The sequence below is a fragment of the Schistocerca serialis genome, chromosome 1 (genome assembly GCF_023864345.2).
Source record: "Schistocerca serialis cubense isolate TAMUIC-IGC-003099 chromosome 1, iqSchSeri2.2, whole genome shotgun sequence".
NCBI lineage: Eukaryota > Metazoa > Arthropoda > Insecta > Orthoptera > Acrididae > Schistocerca > Schistocerca serialis.
The window spans coordinates 68,850,297-68,865,520 of record NC_064638.1 but is presented as its reverse complement, the minus strand read 5'-3'; the positions used below and the strand labels follow the sequence as shown (position 1 = coordinate 68,865,520).

The following is a 15,224-nucleotide window of genomic DNA, read 5'->3' as shown; positions in this document are numbered from 1 at the left end:
AGTAACAGACAACCAATGTAAGTTTTCCAGTAGCTGCCCCTTGAAGGAGTTAAGAAAACTATCATGATCCATCTCTTCATGTTAGCTGTTTGTCTTCCTCAATTTATAATGCTGCAGATAGCTCAGTACAAAACCAGATAAACTTCCAGCATATAAGGCAATAACTCTTGTTCCCTTTTCCTTGGCAAATACTGTATTTCTGGATGTAGTTTCATCAGCTTAATCTTTTCTGATGATTATCTATGTTTCATCAAGCCACAAAATGACTCCAAATGGCACTTTAACAATGTTTCCTAAAAACTGACAACACCACACAACAATATCACTTTTCTCCATTATAATTTTGTGTCCATTAATGTTTTTGTACATGAAAAGGAAGACTCTGACAATTGTTAATAAACAAGTCTTGCAGCCACTGAAAAATTCTACCTCACTTTACAACAGGGTCATACCGAGGCAATGGCAAGATAGGTGCCCACCGAGGATGCGGGCACAGAGGGGGCACAAAAACTGACAGGAGAGAAAACAAGATGCCTTTGAGAATAAACCTTCCCCTCAGCCCAAGTCTGTAAATACATGCTGTTGTCACTGCACCCAAACAGCTGCATAAAGAAATGATTACTACTGAACAGGCGACAAACAGATTGTGTACCAAAAGTGCACTTGGTTCATATAGCTGACACCTACACAACTCACTCATGTTCAGCAACAGAGGTTTTGCTGCTACTTTGCTATGGAAGTGTAGGATAATGGCAGGAGGGTGCTGACACGAACATGCCATCTGACAAAGTTTCCGATTTCTGTCATCTGAAGACTAGAGTGAAACTGTTTAAGTTAGAGTGCTTCAAAGTATCTGATACAATAATAAGTGCACTGGAAAACAGATCTCACATGTAACAATCCATTTCATCTCACTTCAATTTACGATTGAGAACGTCTTAAATGAGAGCTCTCTATCTTATTTGGAAAAATAAATACCAGATTTTGCTGTCAAATATAGAAGAAATACCCATACAGCTGAGCTAGTTAACAAAACAGTGTGTTTCAAATTCTAGTAGAAAGAGCTGAAAAGAGAACTGACACAACTTGCCATTTCGATATTCTGAAGGGTCTTTTAAGGTATTAGTCATATGAGACGCTTATCTAAACACTGAATAGATCAAGTGCCTGCACCGTCTTATCAATGCAGTTTCAGCTATTAAAGACAATAAAAAACTACTGAAGGTCGAGCATAGGTGAAGTTACCTTGTCAGCTGCTAAATTTGACTTCAATGACATAATCAATGATTTTGTTTGCCTAAGGCAATGGAAATGAAAATTACATAAAACTCCATTTTTTAAAAGGAACATGTTCTCCACATTTAATTGCAGCCTTTTTTCTTTTATTTCAGATTAGTAATTTATGAGGAGGAAATAAAATCTGTTCTTTATTCTACATCAGTCTAAGATACAATAGCTACCATAAACAATAGGACATAGATTTTGTTTTACTTTCAGTTTTTTTAGATTGTAATTTATTTACTACAATTATGTATCTCATTTGTCGTAAGCAATATTTTTCATTTATATAGGCCATCTAAACAATATTGTTCAATAATGCTCTATTTTTATTAAACCTACATTACAAATTACAAAATTTCCTAAATAGAAAAAAATTACAGAAAATTAGTTTTTCTGAAAAAGATTCAGATTTTAACTGAAAGCTTCTGCAGTGCAAAACAAACTCACTGCACAAAGGAACAAAGAACTCAATGAAACAGATCAAAACTGTTAGTTTACTGGCCACAAGTGCCATCTGCAACTGGCTAGTAGCTGTAGAAGAGATATTTGATAAAGATGAATGGAACAGAAGGCACAACCAAGTGCCTTCTCCAGTTCTTGCTATATAAGCAGTTGTGCAGCGAGGAGACCCCCCAAGAGGGATCATTGCCGACAAAATTTTATTAAATAAATTTTCCATGCATAATGTTCGGCTGTGTACTGTGGTGGAAGGTGCTGGCCGGAAGACCATGGTCGGCACATTCCTGCCACGTGCTCCTCGGTCAGACTCAAGTCCCACGGGTTGGTTGCGCTGACGGGGGTACGCTACTAGCAAGGCGCGTTGGCGGAATCAATCCTCCAATCAGAGACTAATCGTGTGATCACGTGGGGACGCGGCCGGGAGCGGCGAGGGCGGCTTGGAAACAGCTCCGCGCTCTCTTAGCTTCTGACCTCGGCCCCGAGTAGTCGCTCCTCTATCCTCTGCCTCTCTGATGAACAAACGGCAACCCCTCTTGGGGCTGCTCGGCCCTACATAGGCACCAATGTATCATCATTACAAGAATAAACTGAGTCCATTCCACTTCATTACTTTTCATTTTACAACGCCCTCCGCTCCTGACATCTATCCTGACGAACACAGTGCTGTAAGAACCTAGATGTTTATCACTTTGTTGTTCTGATCCAGGTATAAATTGATACTAACTACCTAGATAAAGTTTGGTATATAACTTGCCTGTCTCAGTCCTGTAAACAAAATGTAAACAGCAAGTGCCCTAACCGCAGCTGCTCTTACATTGGTGTCATCATCAGAACTGCAGCCGAACAACAGCGTAATGATGAGAATTTGCTTTTCCCTCTAAAAAAAAAAATAAATAAATAAAAGAAAATAAAACAACAATAACATTATTAGTAAGTAAAACATGATCAGATGTTCCCGTCTAAAAAAATATGCTATGGCAGTTTTTTGTTGGATGTCCTCATTAAATAATAACAAAAAGTATAGTCAAATGAAACTATAATTCCAGAGACATTTTCAAGTCTAGTCAAGTATAATGTTATATCTAAAAACAAAGATGATGTGACTTACCAAATGAAAGTGCTGGCAGGTCGACAGACACACAAACAAACACAAACATACACACAAAATTCAAGCTTTCGCAACAAACTGTTGCCTCATCAGGAAAGAAGGAAGGAGAGGGAAAGACTAAAGGATGTGGGTTTTAAGGGAGAGGGTAAGGAGCCATTCCAATCCCGGGAGCGGAAAGACTTACCTTAGGGGGAAAAACGACGGGTATACACTCGCACACACACACACATATCCATCCACACATATACAGACAGAAGCAGACATATTTGGTCTTTAAATATGTCTGCTTGTGTCTGTATATGTGTGGATAGATACGTGTGTGTGTGTGCGCGAGTGTATACCCGTCCTTTTTTCCCCCTAAGGTAAGTCTTTCCGCTCCCGGGATTGGAATGACTCCTTACCCTCTCCCTTAAAACCCACATCCTTTCGTCTTTCCCTCTCCTTCCTTCTTTCCTGATGAGGCAACAATTTGTTGCGAAAGCTTGAATTTTGTGTGTATGTTTGTGTTTGTTTGTGTGTCTGTCGACCTGTCAGCACTTTCATTTGGTAAGTCACATCATCTTTGTTTTTAGATATATTTTTCCTACGTGGAATGTTTCCCTCTATTATAACCAAGTATAATGTTACTCATTTATTAAGACATTTCTTAATTATACAATACCGGCAACTCATCAAATACGTCTGATGTCATGTTAGCTAAGCAATCGCAACCTGCAGTACGCAAAGCTGGTTCATTCATATTTTGAACGAGACAAGTAATTGGCCCACACAGCATTGTCTTCCAGAACAACATAGCTGAAGCAGTAGAAATCGCAGATTCACCTCCTTAAACATAAATTTAAAATATATTCATTCTCAGAAATGAAACATATTAGGCAGAATACAAAGAATGAATAAAGAGTAACATACCTTGCTTAATATCCTGCAGCAGCATACTTGCAACAGCTTCTATTAACCTTCCAGCATGTAACAATATTGTAGTATCACTATCAGTAAAACCAATCTCAATTGCGTCAACTACAAACTGCAAATAAGGAGACACAAGTGATGGAAAATGTGATCTACAGAGTGCCGAGACAACCTGATATGATTCTACTCGCACTGGTACTGGACAGAGGAACTTAGACTGCTGCTCCATTTTTTTGTTTTGATCCAATGACAAGTGTTTCCTCAACTCAATGCCTAAATTTTCTAAACTAATTTCAAGCAGCCATGACATTTCATTCTTAGTTTTCGTCTCTGTAGTCACTTGTTCAGTTTCCTCATCCAGCTCACTATCCCCATCACAAAGATTGTCTGTTTCACTTCCAGAAATGTCTTCTTTTCTGTCTTCAGCATTATCAACTCCTGAACTTGCATAAACAGGTACAGAAAAGTTTTTATGCCATTTTATCTTTAAAGGTCTTTTCAGGATCTCCATAATTTCTGGTACCGAAGGTTCAACACATATAATTGAACGGAGGACATTAAGACTTGCGACTTGTATATTCCAATCTAGAAATGCAGAAAAGAGAGAAATGAAAATGAAATTAATTTAAAAAACAGTGAAAATAATACAAAAAGATCATAAATTTACTGTCTCAGTCACTTTTATTTTAGACCACTAAATGTTTCAATTATTATGCCATTACTGTCAGTTTGATGTTTTTACATCATGAGACTGACTTGTGACATGCTTATGTGTTGTTTATTTAGCAGACAACAATATGGCAAGAAGGTTATGCATTGTCTTGCATGCAAATCTGGAAGAACATACTTTTAAGCTGTCATAGCCCACACATTTCAGTATCACACTGTGATTCACACACACCTGAGATCTCCAAGGACCTCCCTTTCAGGCATACAGTGCCAGTCATTAGCCAGGTGTTTTGACACTGCTGAGACTACCCATGGCCTTTATTGTTTAATAGGTTTCATCTTTTTGGCAAGTTTAAAGTGCTTTAATGTGGAGGTATGATTTTTCCATGGAGAATTTCAATGAAAAATCTAGCGAATACTGTGAAGTTAATGTTTGGTAGAAACACAGGCAGACCAGTTTTTTTTTTTATTTTAGATCCATAAACGGATTCATTAAAAACTGAAAGTGGATTAACAAGTATTTAACAATATTTAGTCCAGAAACGTCTATGAATAGTGAAATTCTGCACGACTCACTGAAATGTCGGAACACTGATGCTGTTGATGACCGCCTGAATGGCTGTTTTCAGTTCAGCAATGGTTTTGGCGTTACTGTTGTACTCCATATCTTTAATATAGTCCCACAAAAAGGAGTCCATGTATTCAGATCCAGAGAATACGGCAGCCATTCGAGGCCCGTGCCAGTGGCCTCTGAGTACCCCCAGAGTCATAATGCGGCCCCAAATTTCTCCTCCAGGACATCAAATCTCTCCCACTTTGATGAGGTCGAGCTCCGTCTTGCATGAACCACATCTTGTCGAAATCTGGGTCACTTTAGACAATGAGGATGAAATTCATCTTCCAAAACCTTCACGTACCGTTCAATAGTCACCAAGCCATCAATGAACATCACACTAATTACTCAGTGACTGGACACTGCACATCACACAGTCACACATTGAGGGTTAAGAGGCTTCTTGATCATAAAATATGGATTCTCAGTCCCCCAAATGTGCCAATTTTGCTTACTGATGAACCCATCCAAATGACAGTGGGCGTCATTGCTAAACCAAACCACTGATTCCCATCATACCTCATGGCCAACCATGCAGTTTGAATGTCCTAATGCAAACTGTTCTGAAGTTAGTTCAATAACTGTCATGCTGTATTTTATTACAAGAAAAGTAACAGTTAAATTAGCTTGCCTGAAATTTCACAATAACAGTACAATGTTACACAACTTCAACCACAAAAAAGAGAGACTAGTAGCAGTAGTATTTCAGAATTGAAGCAAATATGAAGAATATGGAGCTGAGAGTAAAAGTATGAACAGACACCCAAAACCAAGTTTTCCAGTGTTATGCATTAATCAGTAAAATCAAATTCACGCCCAAAACCAAGTTTTCCAGTGTTATGCATTAATCAGTAAAATCAAATTCACACCCAAAACCAAGTTTTCCAGTGTTATGCAGTAAACAGTAAAACCAAATTCAAACAATCCATTTAGGGCCAGACAGAGTACATCAAATACCAAAAGAAACTTATTTAAACCCATTTGCCCACAATCTAATAGTTTTTGAGTTCATCAATTCTATGGATACAGGAATGAAGCCTACTGCAAAGAACTCACCTTTGTGTCTTAGAAAAGCTCTTGTGTTCCTAACAACTTTCATAATGAGCCCATGGCTCAATCTATGGTACGGCGTATTTTGCACCAATCTTGCTACGCACTTCAGAAGCTGGATTATTACAGGAACTGAATTTTCTGCAGAAAGAGCCAAACACAGGGAACGATGAATTTCTTCAATAATATTTCCAACAGTTTCCGAGTATGGTGTGAATGCTGCACAGCGTTTTCCACTATAAGAACAAACATACAATTGATGATGTCTTTCTTACTCATATGTAACTAAAATAGTAGTGCAATGTAATTGGATTGATAACACATCTATTCGCCAAGTGGTGGGAGGAGAATACACATATAAAGCTTAAGTAAATGTGCAAACCTTAGGAGTCAGTGGCTCCCCCTTCTGGCAGAGGGGCTGGAGGGGAAGGAAGATGGAAGAAGGAAAAGGGCCAGCAAGTTTTAAGATTTGGGAAGAGTTCACAAAAATCAACAAGAACCCTGAGACGGGGGAGACTTAACAGAGGGGATAAGAAGGAAAGACTAACTGTTGAGGGCTGCATCGGACAAGATTTGAAAACCTGAAAGCTTAAAGATGGAAGGTAGAGCAAAAGCAAGACCAAGATTACTGATCAGACATCATATATGAATTAATATGAGTGGAAAGCTGAGTCACTGAATGTGGAGGGGGGAGGGCGGAAGGGGGGAAGGGGGGAAGGGGGAGGACAGATAGATCAGAAAGTGAAAGATACAGAAAATGGAGTGAAAGAAAAAGTTACTGTGAAACAATGCTGAGATCTCATAAAATAACACAAGTTAAGGTCAGGCAGGCGGTGAGAACCAATGACGTAACACCTGTTCTCCTACCTGCAGAGTACTGAGAAACTGATATAAGGGGAACATCAGGATATTGTGTTTTTCCAGTATATACCCTCTGTCCATGTCCTTTCATCCTAACTGATAACTTGGTGGTAGTCATACCAATGCATAAGGCTAAACGGCATTTACATAACTCTGTTTACATACTAGCTGGTACAGGACAAGTCATTTCACAGGTGGCTCTCCCTTTGATAGTATGTGTTTTACCACTAACAGGGCTGGTGTGGAGGGTGCATAGGGCAAGTCTTACAGTGGGGTTGGTCACAAGGGGAGGATCCATAGAGTGCAGAAGCAGCACAGAATCTGATCAGTATATGGGAAGATTGTGAGGCACCGAAAAGCTGTTCTAGGTGTGGTGGGCAAAATGTCACACTGAATGGACCTCATTTCAGGGCTTGATTTTAGGAAGTTACAGCCTTGTCAAAGTAGCTGATTAACACATTCCAGAGCAGGATAATATTGAGTGACATGAGGTGTACACCTATGCAGTCTTTTGGAGGGATCAGCAGTACCAGGATTGGATGTGATGGTCCAGGAAATTTGCTTTAGAACTACGCTGGTGGGGTAATTATGTCCAGAAAGGCTGAGTTGAGAATGGTGGTGTATTGCTGTAAGACTCCATCTGAAAAAATATGTTTGCCTCATATTCCAAGGCTGTACGGGAGGGAACATTTGACATGGAAAGGATGGCAACTGTCAAAATGCAAGTACTGTTGTTTGTTAGTAAGTTTAATGTGAACAGAAGTGCGCAACTGATTCTCAGTGAGGATGAGGCCAATGCCAAGGAAAAATGCACAACAAAAATAAATATAAATAAAAATAAAAGAATCAGGAATAGGACAATGTGAAATTTAATTGGGAAAATATATTTAGAGATCCTAAAAATTTTAATGGTCAGCTCACCATGAATCCATATGGCAAATTTGTAACAGCCTTTTGTTGTGCCTATCTACAACTCAGCATATCCGCAATATGGTGAGTAGCAACTTTCCTCTTCATAACATTGTCGCATTCCAGCCTGGATTTTCCATTGTTTGAAAGATGTCACCAATGTATTTAAACCAAATCAGGAGCGGAAGACTTTTGGATCCCAAGAAAGCCTCCTCCAACTGACCTATGGAAAGTTTAGTATAGGGAGAAGTCATCCTGGTTCCCATGGCCATGTTCCTGATCTGTGTGTCCAACCCTCAAAGGTAAAGTAGCTGTTGGTAAGTATAAAGTTGATTAAGGTAAGCAAAAAGGATGTCATAGGTCTGGAACGAGGTGGCCATTGATTGAGGAAAAGTTCAACAGCAGACAAACCATGTATATGGGGGATGTTGGTATAGATGGAAGTAGCATCAATGGTGACAAGCAAGGTGTCTGGTGGGAGTGGGACGGGCACATATTTCAGACAATCTAGAAAATGGCTGGTGTCTTTAATATAGGAGGGAAGTCTTTGTACTACTGCTTGCATATGTTAATCAACAAAAGCTGATACACATTCAGGGGTGCTTTGAAACCATAAACTATGGGATGGTAAGGGGGACTGGGTTGTGGATCTTAGGAAGAAGGTAAAAGGTGTGGGTATGTGGTTTGGGTGGGCTAAGTAGTTCTATGGACTGAAGTGTTATTCGCAAAGTTCTGAGGAGGGACTGTAGGTCAGTTTGTATCACAGGGATGGGTTTTTGATGGCAGATGCTGTATGTAGAGATATCAGGCAGCTGACATAGACCCTCATTTACATACTCCCTTCAATCAGGTACCACAGTGGTAGATCTTTGTCCACTGGGAGGATAAAGATGCAGTCATCAGTTTTTAGGGATCAAAGAGCCTGGAGTTCTGCAGAGGACGGATTAGGGTTATGTTGTGGGGTCCTGAAAAATAGTTGTGAAGCAATGGTGGATTGTTAGAAATTGTTGGAATATCTCCACATATCCTGATCAGACCCTATGATCCTTCTGCACCCATTTCCCTAACCTAGAGCTCCTACCACTGCAACTATCCCAATGTAAATCTTGTTCTATACAGCCCTCCTATCATCAGCTATACAAACCCTGTAAGTGGCAAAATGTATATTATCAAAGGGAGAGACATCTGTGAAATCACTTTCTGTATACCAGCTGTTACGTAAATACTGTTTGGTCTTCTACACTGGTACGACTACCACCAATTCTTCCTCCTGACACCCATTTCTCAGAACTCCACATATGGGAACTGGCATAACAACATGACCTTGGTTCTCACTATCCACCTGTCCTTAGTTTATGTTTCTCCATACTCAGCATTTCTTCTGAGTGTAACTATTCCTTTCTGCATTCCCTTTTAGTTTTCTGTATCTTTCATTTTATTACCTGTCTATTTTTATCACCCTATCTCTACCACATAAAATATACTTAGCTTTCCACTCTTATTAACTGTTGCACAATGTTATGCCAGTTCAAAACTGTTCAAATGTATGTGAAGTCTTATGGGACTTAACTGCTAAGGTCATCAGTCCCTAAGCTTACACACTATTAAACCTAAATTATCAATAGGACAAATACGCACACCCATGCCCAAGGGAGGACTCGAACCTCCGCCAGGACCAGCTGCACAGTCCATGACTGCAGCGCCTTAGAACGCTCGGCTAATTCCACGCGTGTTATGCCAGTAATCTCTGTGTTGTTTAATTCCACATCCTCCAACTTCAAGCTCTCAAATCCTGTCCAGTGTTGTCCCTGACAATCGCTCGTTCCTTTTCATTCCATCTGTAAGTCTCTTTTCAAAACTCTCCTCATTTCCTAAACTCTCAAGTCCTTTTCTTTCATTCCTTTTCCTTCTCATTCCTCTTCCTTCCCCTTCAATTCTTCTTCCAGAAGAAGAAGCCACTGGCTTCTAAGGCTTGCATATTTACTTCACCTTTACATATGTTTTCTCCTGCCACCAGTTGCTGAGTACATATTTTATCTACATAATTAGAACATATATTCAAAAATAGATATTTTTTTAATTTTTTATTTTATTTATTTATTTATTTATTTTTTATTGGAATGTAAGTGCAGTTTGTTTACAGGAATATTTGAGGAGATTCAACTATTATCTAAATCTGACACAGCTCTTATGGTACATTGCATTGTAACATTATCAGTAGTTAAAATGACTATTATACAAATGATATGTACACATGTCAATCTATAGAGTTACTTTCTATCCTTAGGTTCAGGATACAATGTTTGTTATTGTCTCCTTGCTAAAAATCAATATAAACTGAAAGGAAACCGTAACACGTCACTTCATAATTTATTTGTTTATTATCCTGTTAATGGTTTCAAGTTGACTTGGTTTAACTTTAGATGGTTATGCTATTTGTAGAATACTGAATTATTATTTCCACATCACTCAGCTTTGCAATGTGGAGAGAAGCCTAGACCAAAAGAAATATACACTCCTGGAAATGGAAAAAAGAACACATTGACACCGGTGTGTCAGACCCACCATACTTGCTCCGGACACTGCGAGAGGGCTGTACAAGCAATGATCACACGCACGGCACAGCGGACACAACAGGAACCGTGGTGTTGGCCGTCGAATGGCGCTAGCTGCGCAGCATTTGTGCACCGCCGCCGTCAGTGTCAGCCAGTTTGCCGTGGCATACGGAGCTCCATCGCAGTCTTTAACACTGGTAGCATGCCGCGACAGCGTGGACGTGAACCGTATGTGCAGTTGACGGACTTTGAGCGAGGGCGTATAGTGGGCATGCGGGAGGCCGGGTGGACGTACCGCCGAATTGCTCAACACGTGAGGTCTCCACAGTACATCGATGTTGTCGCCAGTGGTCGGCGGAAGGTGCACGTGCCCGTCGACCTGGGACCGGACCGCAGCGACGCACGGATACATGCCAAGACCGTAGGATCCTACGCAGTGCCGTAGGGGACCGCACCGCCACTTCCCAGCAAATTAGGGACACTGTTGCTCCTGGGGTATCGGCGAGGACCATTCGCAACCGTCTCCATGAAGCTGGGCTACGGCCCCGCACACCGTTAGGCCGTCTTCCGCTCACGCCCCAACATCGTGCAGCCCGCATCCAGTGGTGTCGCGACAGGCGTGAATGGAGGGACGAATGGAGACGTGTCGTCTTCAGCGATGAGAGTCGCTTCTGCCTTGGTGCCAATGATGGTCGTATGCGTGTTTGGCGCCGTGCAGGTGAGCGCCACAATCAGGACTGCATACGACCGAGGCACACAGGGCCAACACCCGGCATCATGGTGTGGGGAGCGATCTCCTACACTGGCCGTACACCACTGGTGATCGTCGAGGGGACACTGAATAGTGCACGGTACATCCAAACCGTCATCGCACCCATCGTTCTACCACTCCTAGACCGGCAAGGGAACTTGCTGTTCCAACAGGACAATGCACGTCCGCATGTATCCCGTGCCACCCAACGTGCTCTAGAAGGTGTAAGTCAACTACCCTGGCCAGCAAGATCTCCGGATCTGTCCCCCATTGAGCATGTTTGGGACTGGATGAAGCGTCGTCTCACGCGGTCTGCACGTCCAGCACGAACGCTGGTCCAACTGAGGCGCCAGGTGGAAATGGCATGGCAAGCCGTTCCACAGGACTACATCCAGCATCTCTACGATCATCTCCATGGGAGAATAGCAGCCTGCATTGCTGCGAAAGGTGGATATACACTGTACTAGTGCCGACATTGTGCATGCTCTGTTGCCTGTGTCTATGTGCCTGTGGTTCTGTCAGTGTGATCATGTGATGTATCTGACCCCAGAATGTGTCAATAAAGTTTCCCCTTCCTGGGACAATGAATTCACGGTGTTCTTATTTCAATTTCCAGGAGTGTACATAGAAGTATTTGTGTATTTTGTACATAGTCAATAAGCTCAATTTATTTTTCAATCAGTGTTATAAAAGAAAAGAAAAATATACAACTATGAGCTGTGGATTGATATCTCAACCATGCTTGGGATAGATAAGATTTTCATCAGAAAATGTCATTATGAACACAGTAGATAAAGGTGATGTCTGCGCAAGCTTACCACTTTTATACACACTAAAACACTGTACAATTATCATATATAAGTTACCATGTTAACTGATGTGTGTGTGCATTTATAAATGACTGTCTCACAACTTTACCAAAGATCAATTTAAGGAATATATTTTAATTTTTTTAGTGCACTTAATCTGGTTACCAAATAATACAGCTGCAAAACAGCACTTTCAAAAAGTGAAAAGCTCTTCATACTATCTGTATTTCTGTAGCACAGTATTGTTTATTTTAAGTCATTGTTTCCTGTAAAATATATAGAATAACATTAAAAAATATAAGAGGTTTGATATGATGTTATAAAATTTAAGACCTGTTTATTTCACAGCATAGCACTTTTCAGATCCAACTTGAAATTATCAGCATATTCACACAGTATTTTTTCTATAGTTGCACAGGAAAACTTTATTATCCAATATCATCCGCATATTACTGCACATTAAATATCTACTGGTGGGAAAATGTATTATCAACAAACATTTAGAAGTCTTTAAATGAAATCATATCTCATTCCTTCTATAGCAGTTGTATGGCTTGGTGGTTACTGGTGATATTATTAATTGAATGTTTGTTTTGAACAAGGTGCTTGCCATATGTGAATTTGTTCAGATTTCAGGATATTGGATCAACTTTAACCCATTTTAATTTATCTTCCCATCTGTCCAAGGTAAAGAGGAGCAATCCACTACATTCAAGTTGACATGTGCCTAACCTTTGATCTTTGATGCAACTTGTTTGCTTTCTTGTTACACATGAGAGTCTGATGTGGTTTATTTCTAGTGGAGGAATTTCTTTCAACGCCATAAGACCGTAACAGGTTTGCTATTTTGTATAGCATTAAGACATAAGATTGAATAATGATACATTTTTGACTGGGTTACGCTGATTTCGGAGAGCTGGTGTGTGTGTGTGTGTGTGTGTGTGTGTGTGTGTGTGTGTGTGTGTGTGTGTGTGTGTCAGTCAAGACAATTTTTTTTAAAAAAATCTTTTTTTTGTTGCAAGTTTTAATTATTTTGGACTTCCTGCCGTTGATAATGAAGCATAAGGAACACTCAGAATTTGTAACTGCCATATTTCATACCTATGAACTGGAAAATAAGAAATCAGATTTATACAAAAATTTCTTCAATGGCCCTAGAATTATGTCTACATTTCCTCTGCAGCTGATTTGTGAAAAACATAAACCTATTCTTAAGAGAGAAAGATAAAGGTACAAGTAGATACGCTATGTAAAGTGGTATAGGAATTTAAAAAATTATATTAAAAAAAGGAAACTACAGCAACATTGATCAAGGTCCAAGTTTTAACCAGACTGAAAAACTGCTAGCTTTCTATGTGTATAAACAAGCATATGATTATTTCCAAGTTTTTCATTAATGCTTTTTACTATTTTGGATACTGTACTTGCTATGTTGAGTTTTTTGAATTTTAGCTCTTTACAGACCGTATGCTGGGCTTGAAAGCTGTTGCATTTTGTACATCATTGTTCGGATTTGCTGTTTCACTTGCAATTTTCACACTGACAAGCTTTTTAAAATTAATAGCATTAAGGTTTGTGAATCTTCATTCATAACCATTAAAACAGCTTTTGTTGGAATTTATTGCTTTGTTATAAACAGTTTTAATGCAAAACACAGGAAAAGCGAATAGAATTTATTGAATATCACAACAGAAAAGGCCCGGTATCATCAACTCAAGAAATACAACCAAAAAAACTGGCCTGTCATGCTACAGGGGAGATTTAATGGTCCAGAAAACAGGGGGTTAGAAGAAGTCAAAACAAAATTTCCTTTGGAATATATGAAATGAAGAGTAACTGGCTAGAAAGACCTTATTAATTATTAACGGTTGATTGTCGCATATGATGACATAGTTGAAAAAAGGTGTAGTGACGTGTAAACAAAATGCAATATTTCCTTTTATAGTCTTCCACCTAATTACCCATCCCCTTCAAATAGTTTTGTAACTGACATTTTGAAAGTAAGCTTACAGGAGCAAAAGATAAAGTAATAACTATAAATATGAAGTCTTTTTATTAAAAATAAGTTATAACAGTCACCTGCGTTCAGCTTGTAGAAAATATATTTTTGAAGCTAGAAATATGGCTGACAAAGAATTAATAATCTCCAGTCTACATTGTGAAGAAGGATCTCTCAGAAGGCAAGTCATGAGAGTCCTAGTTTGTGTTGTGCCATCAGGTAAAAAGTTGGACAAATAGCCAAACAATACTTTTTTGTCCATAACCTGAAAAATTAAAAACGAAACTAGATTTATAATGAAAAGCTGCAACGGATATTTCAAATACCAAAAAGAGTGTTAATCTTTGTTATTATACTTTGCCTTAAACCTTGATTATTGTTTGCAGTAAGCACTGAGAACTCTGCCTCACTCTGCCCTGAAAGCTCCTTGTCTTTGCAGTCTGTCCTGTTTCTGAATCTGAATAATCAGACTCACTTGTTTTTAAAAAAGTCGCTACAGTATTGTAATCTTGTGCAATTGATTTTAATGAACCTTCCACTGCTGAGTAGGTCTTCCATGCACAGTGTTCAATGTCAGCTGGCCTGGACTCTGTCTTTTTGGCCTGTCTTGGGTTCCTTAGTTTGACTTTTGAGTTCTAGAAACAGAGAACAGAGTTATGAAGAAAATTCTTTTCTTACTTTGAGATGAGGCACACATGAACAATTTTGTCTCTTATTTGTTTACAATTCTCCCAGTAGAACTAACTACATTCAGTCTCCATGATTCAACCTATTTTAGTACATACTCTCACTTAGTAACAATGAATAACACAATTTCCGAACACTTAATATCCCAATTTTGATGTAATATTTAGCCTACATTACTTAGTACTGTAAAATATATAAAGGTCTTCTAGTTACCATGTGCAGTAAACATGTGAGAAACAGATGACACAAAGTCTACTTTATAGATTCTCAGTAGAGGGAGGCAAACATCACAAGCCAGTTGGAACTTCAGTACGTGACAAGATCATTAGAGAGCGCAAACTGGAAAAGGACGGACATAAAAATGGGCTGTGTCCTCTTCAAACAAAACCACTCCATCCCCAACCTCTATCAATTTAAGAAAACTATGGAAAAAATTAAATTCAGTGCCTTAATGACTGCAGTACCTCACTCTGTAAGCATCCAATTTAGTTTTAAGCACCCCGAGTACAGCACATCTCTAAAGAGCTCTATTCATAAAACTGGTACCTGTAAAGGTTTCAGTCC

The 15,224-nt window shown here is 39.4% G+C and overlaps 1 protein-coding gene across 4 annotated transcripts in view; it reads right to left on the bottom strand.

Annotated features, from left to right (window-relative positions):
- The window catches only part of LOC126461530 (HEAT repeat-containing protein 6), an 80,047-nt gene that overhangs the window by 31,650 nt on the left and 33,173 nt on the right, over positions 1 to 15,224 (bottom strand). For all 4 annotated transcript variants that reach the window (XR_007585948.1, XM_050096003.1, XM_050096005.1 and 1 more), the window contains 6 exons: positions 14,342 to 14,608; positions 14,054 to 14,238; positions 6,096 to 6,325; positions 3,758 to 4,342; positions 3,510 to 3,673; positions 2,495 to 2,617 (listed from right to left, as the gene is read on the bottom strand). Coding sequence is in view for 3 of the 4 variants with exons in the window: in XM_050096003.1 (XP_049951960.1) it covers positions 2,495 to 2,617; positions 3,510 to 3,673; positions 3,758 to 4,342; positions 6,096 to 6,325; positions 14,054 to 14,238; positions 14,342 to 14,608 (1,554 nt within the window). In the remaining variant the exon portion in view is untranslated. The remainder of the gene's footprint in view (positions 1 to 2,494; positions 2,618 to 3,509; positions 3,674 to 3,757; positions 4,343 to 6,095; positions 6,326 to 14,053; positions 14,239 to 14,341; positions 14,609 to 15,224) is intronic.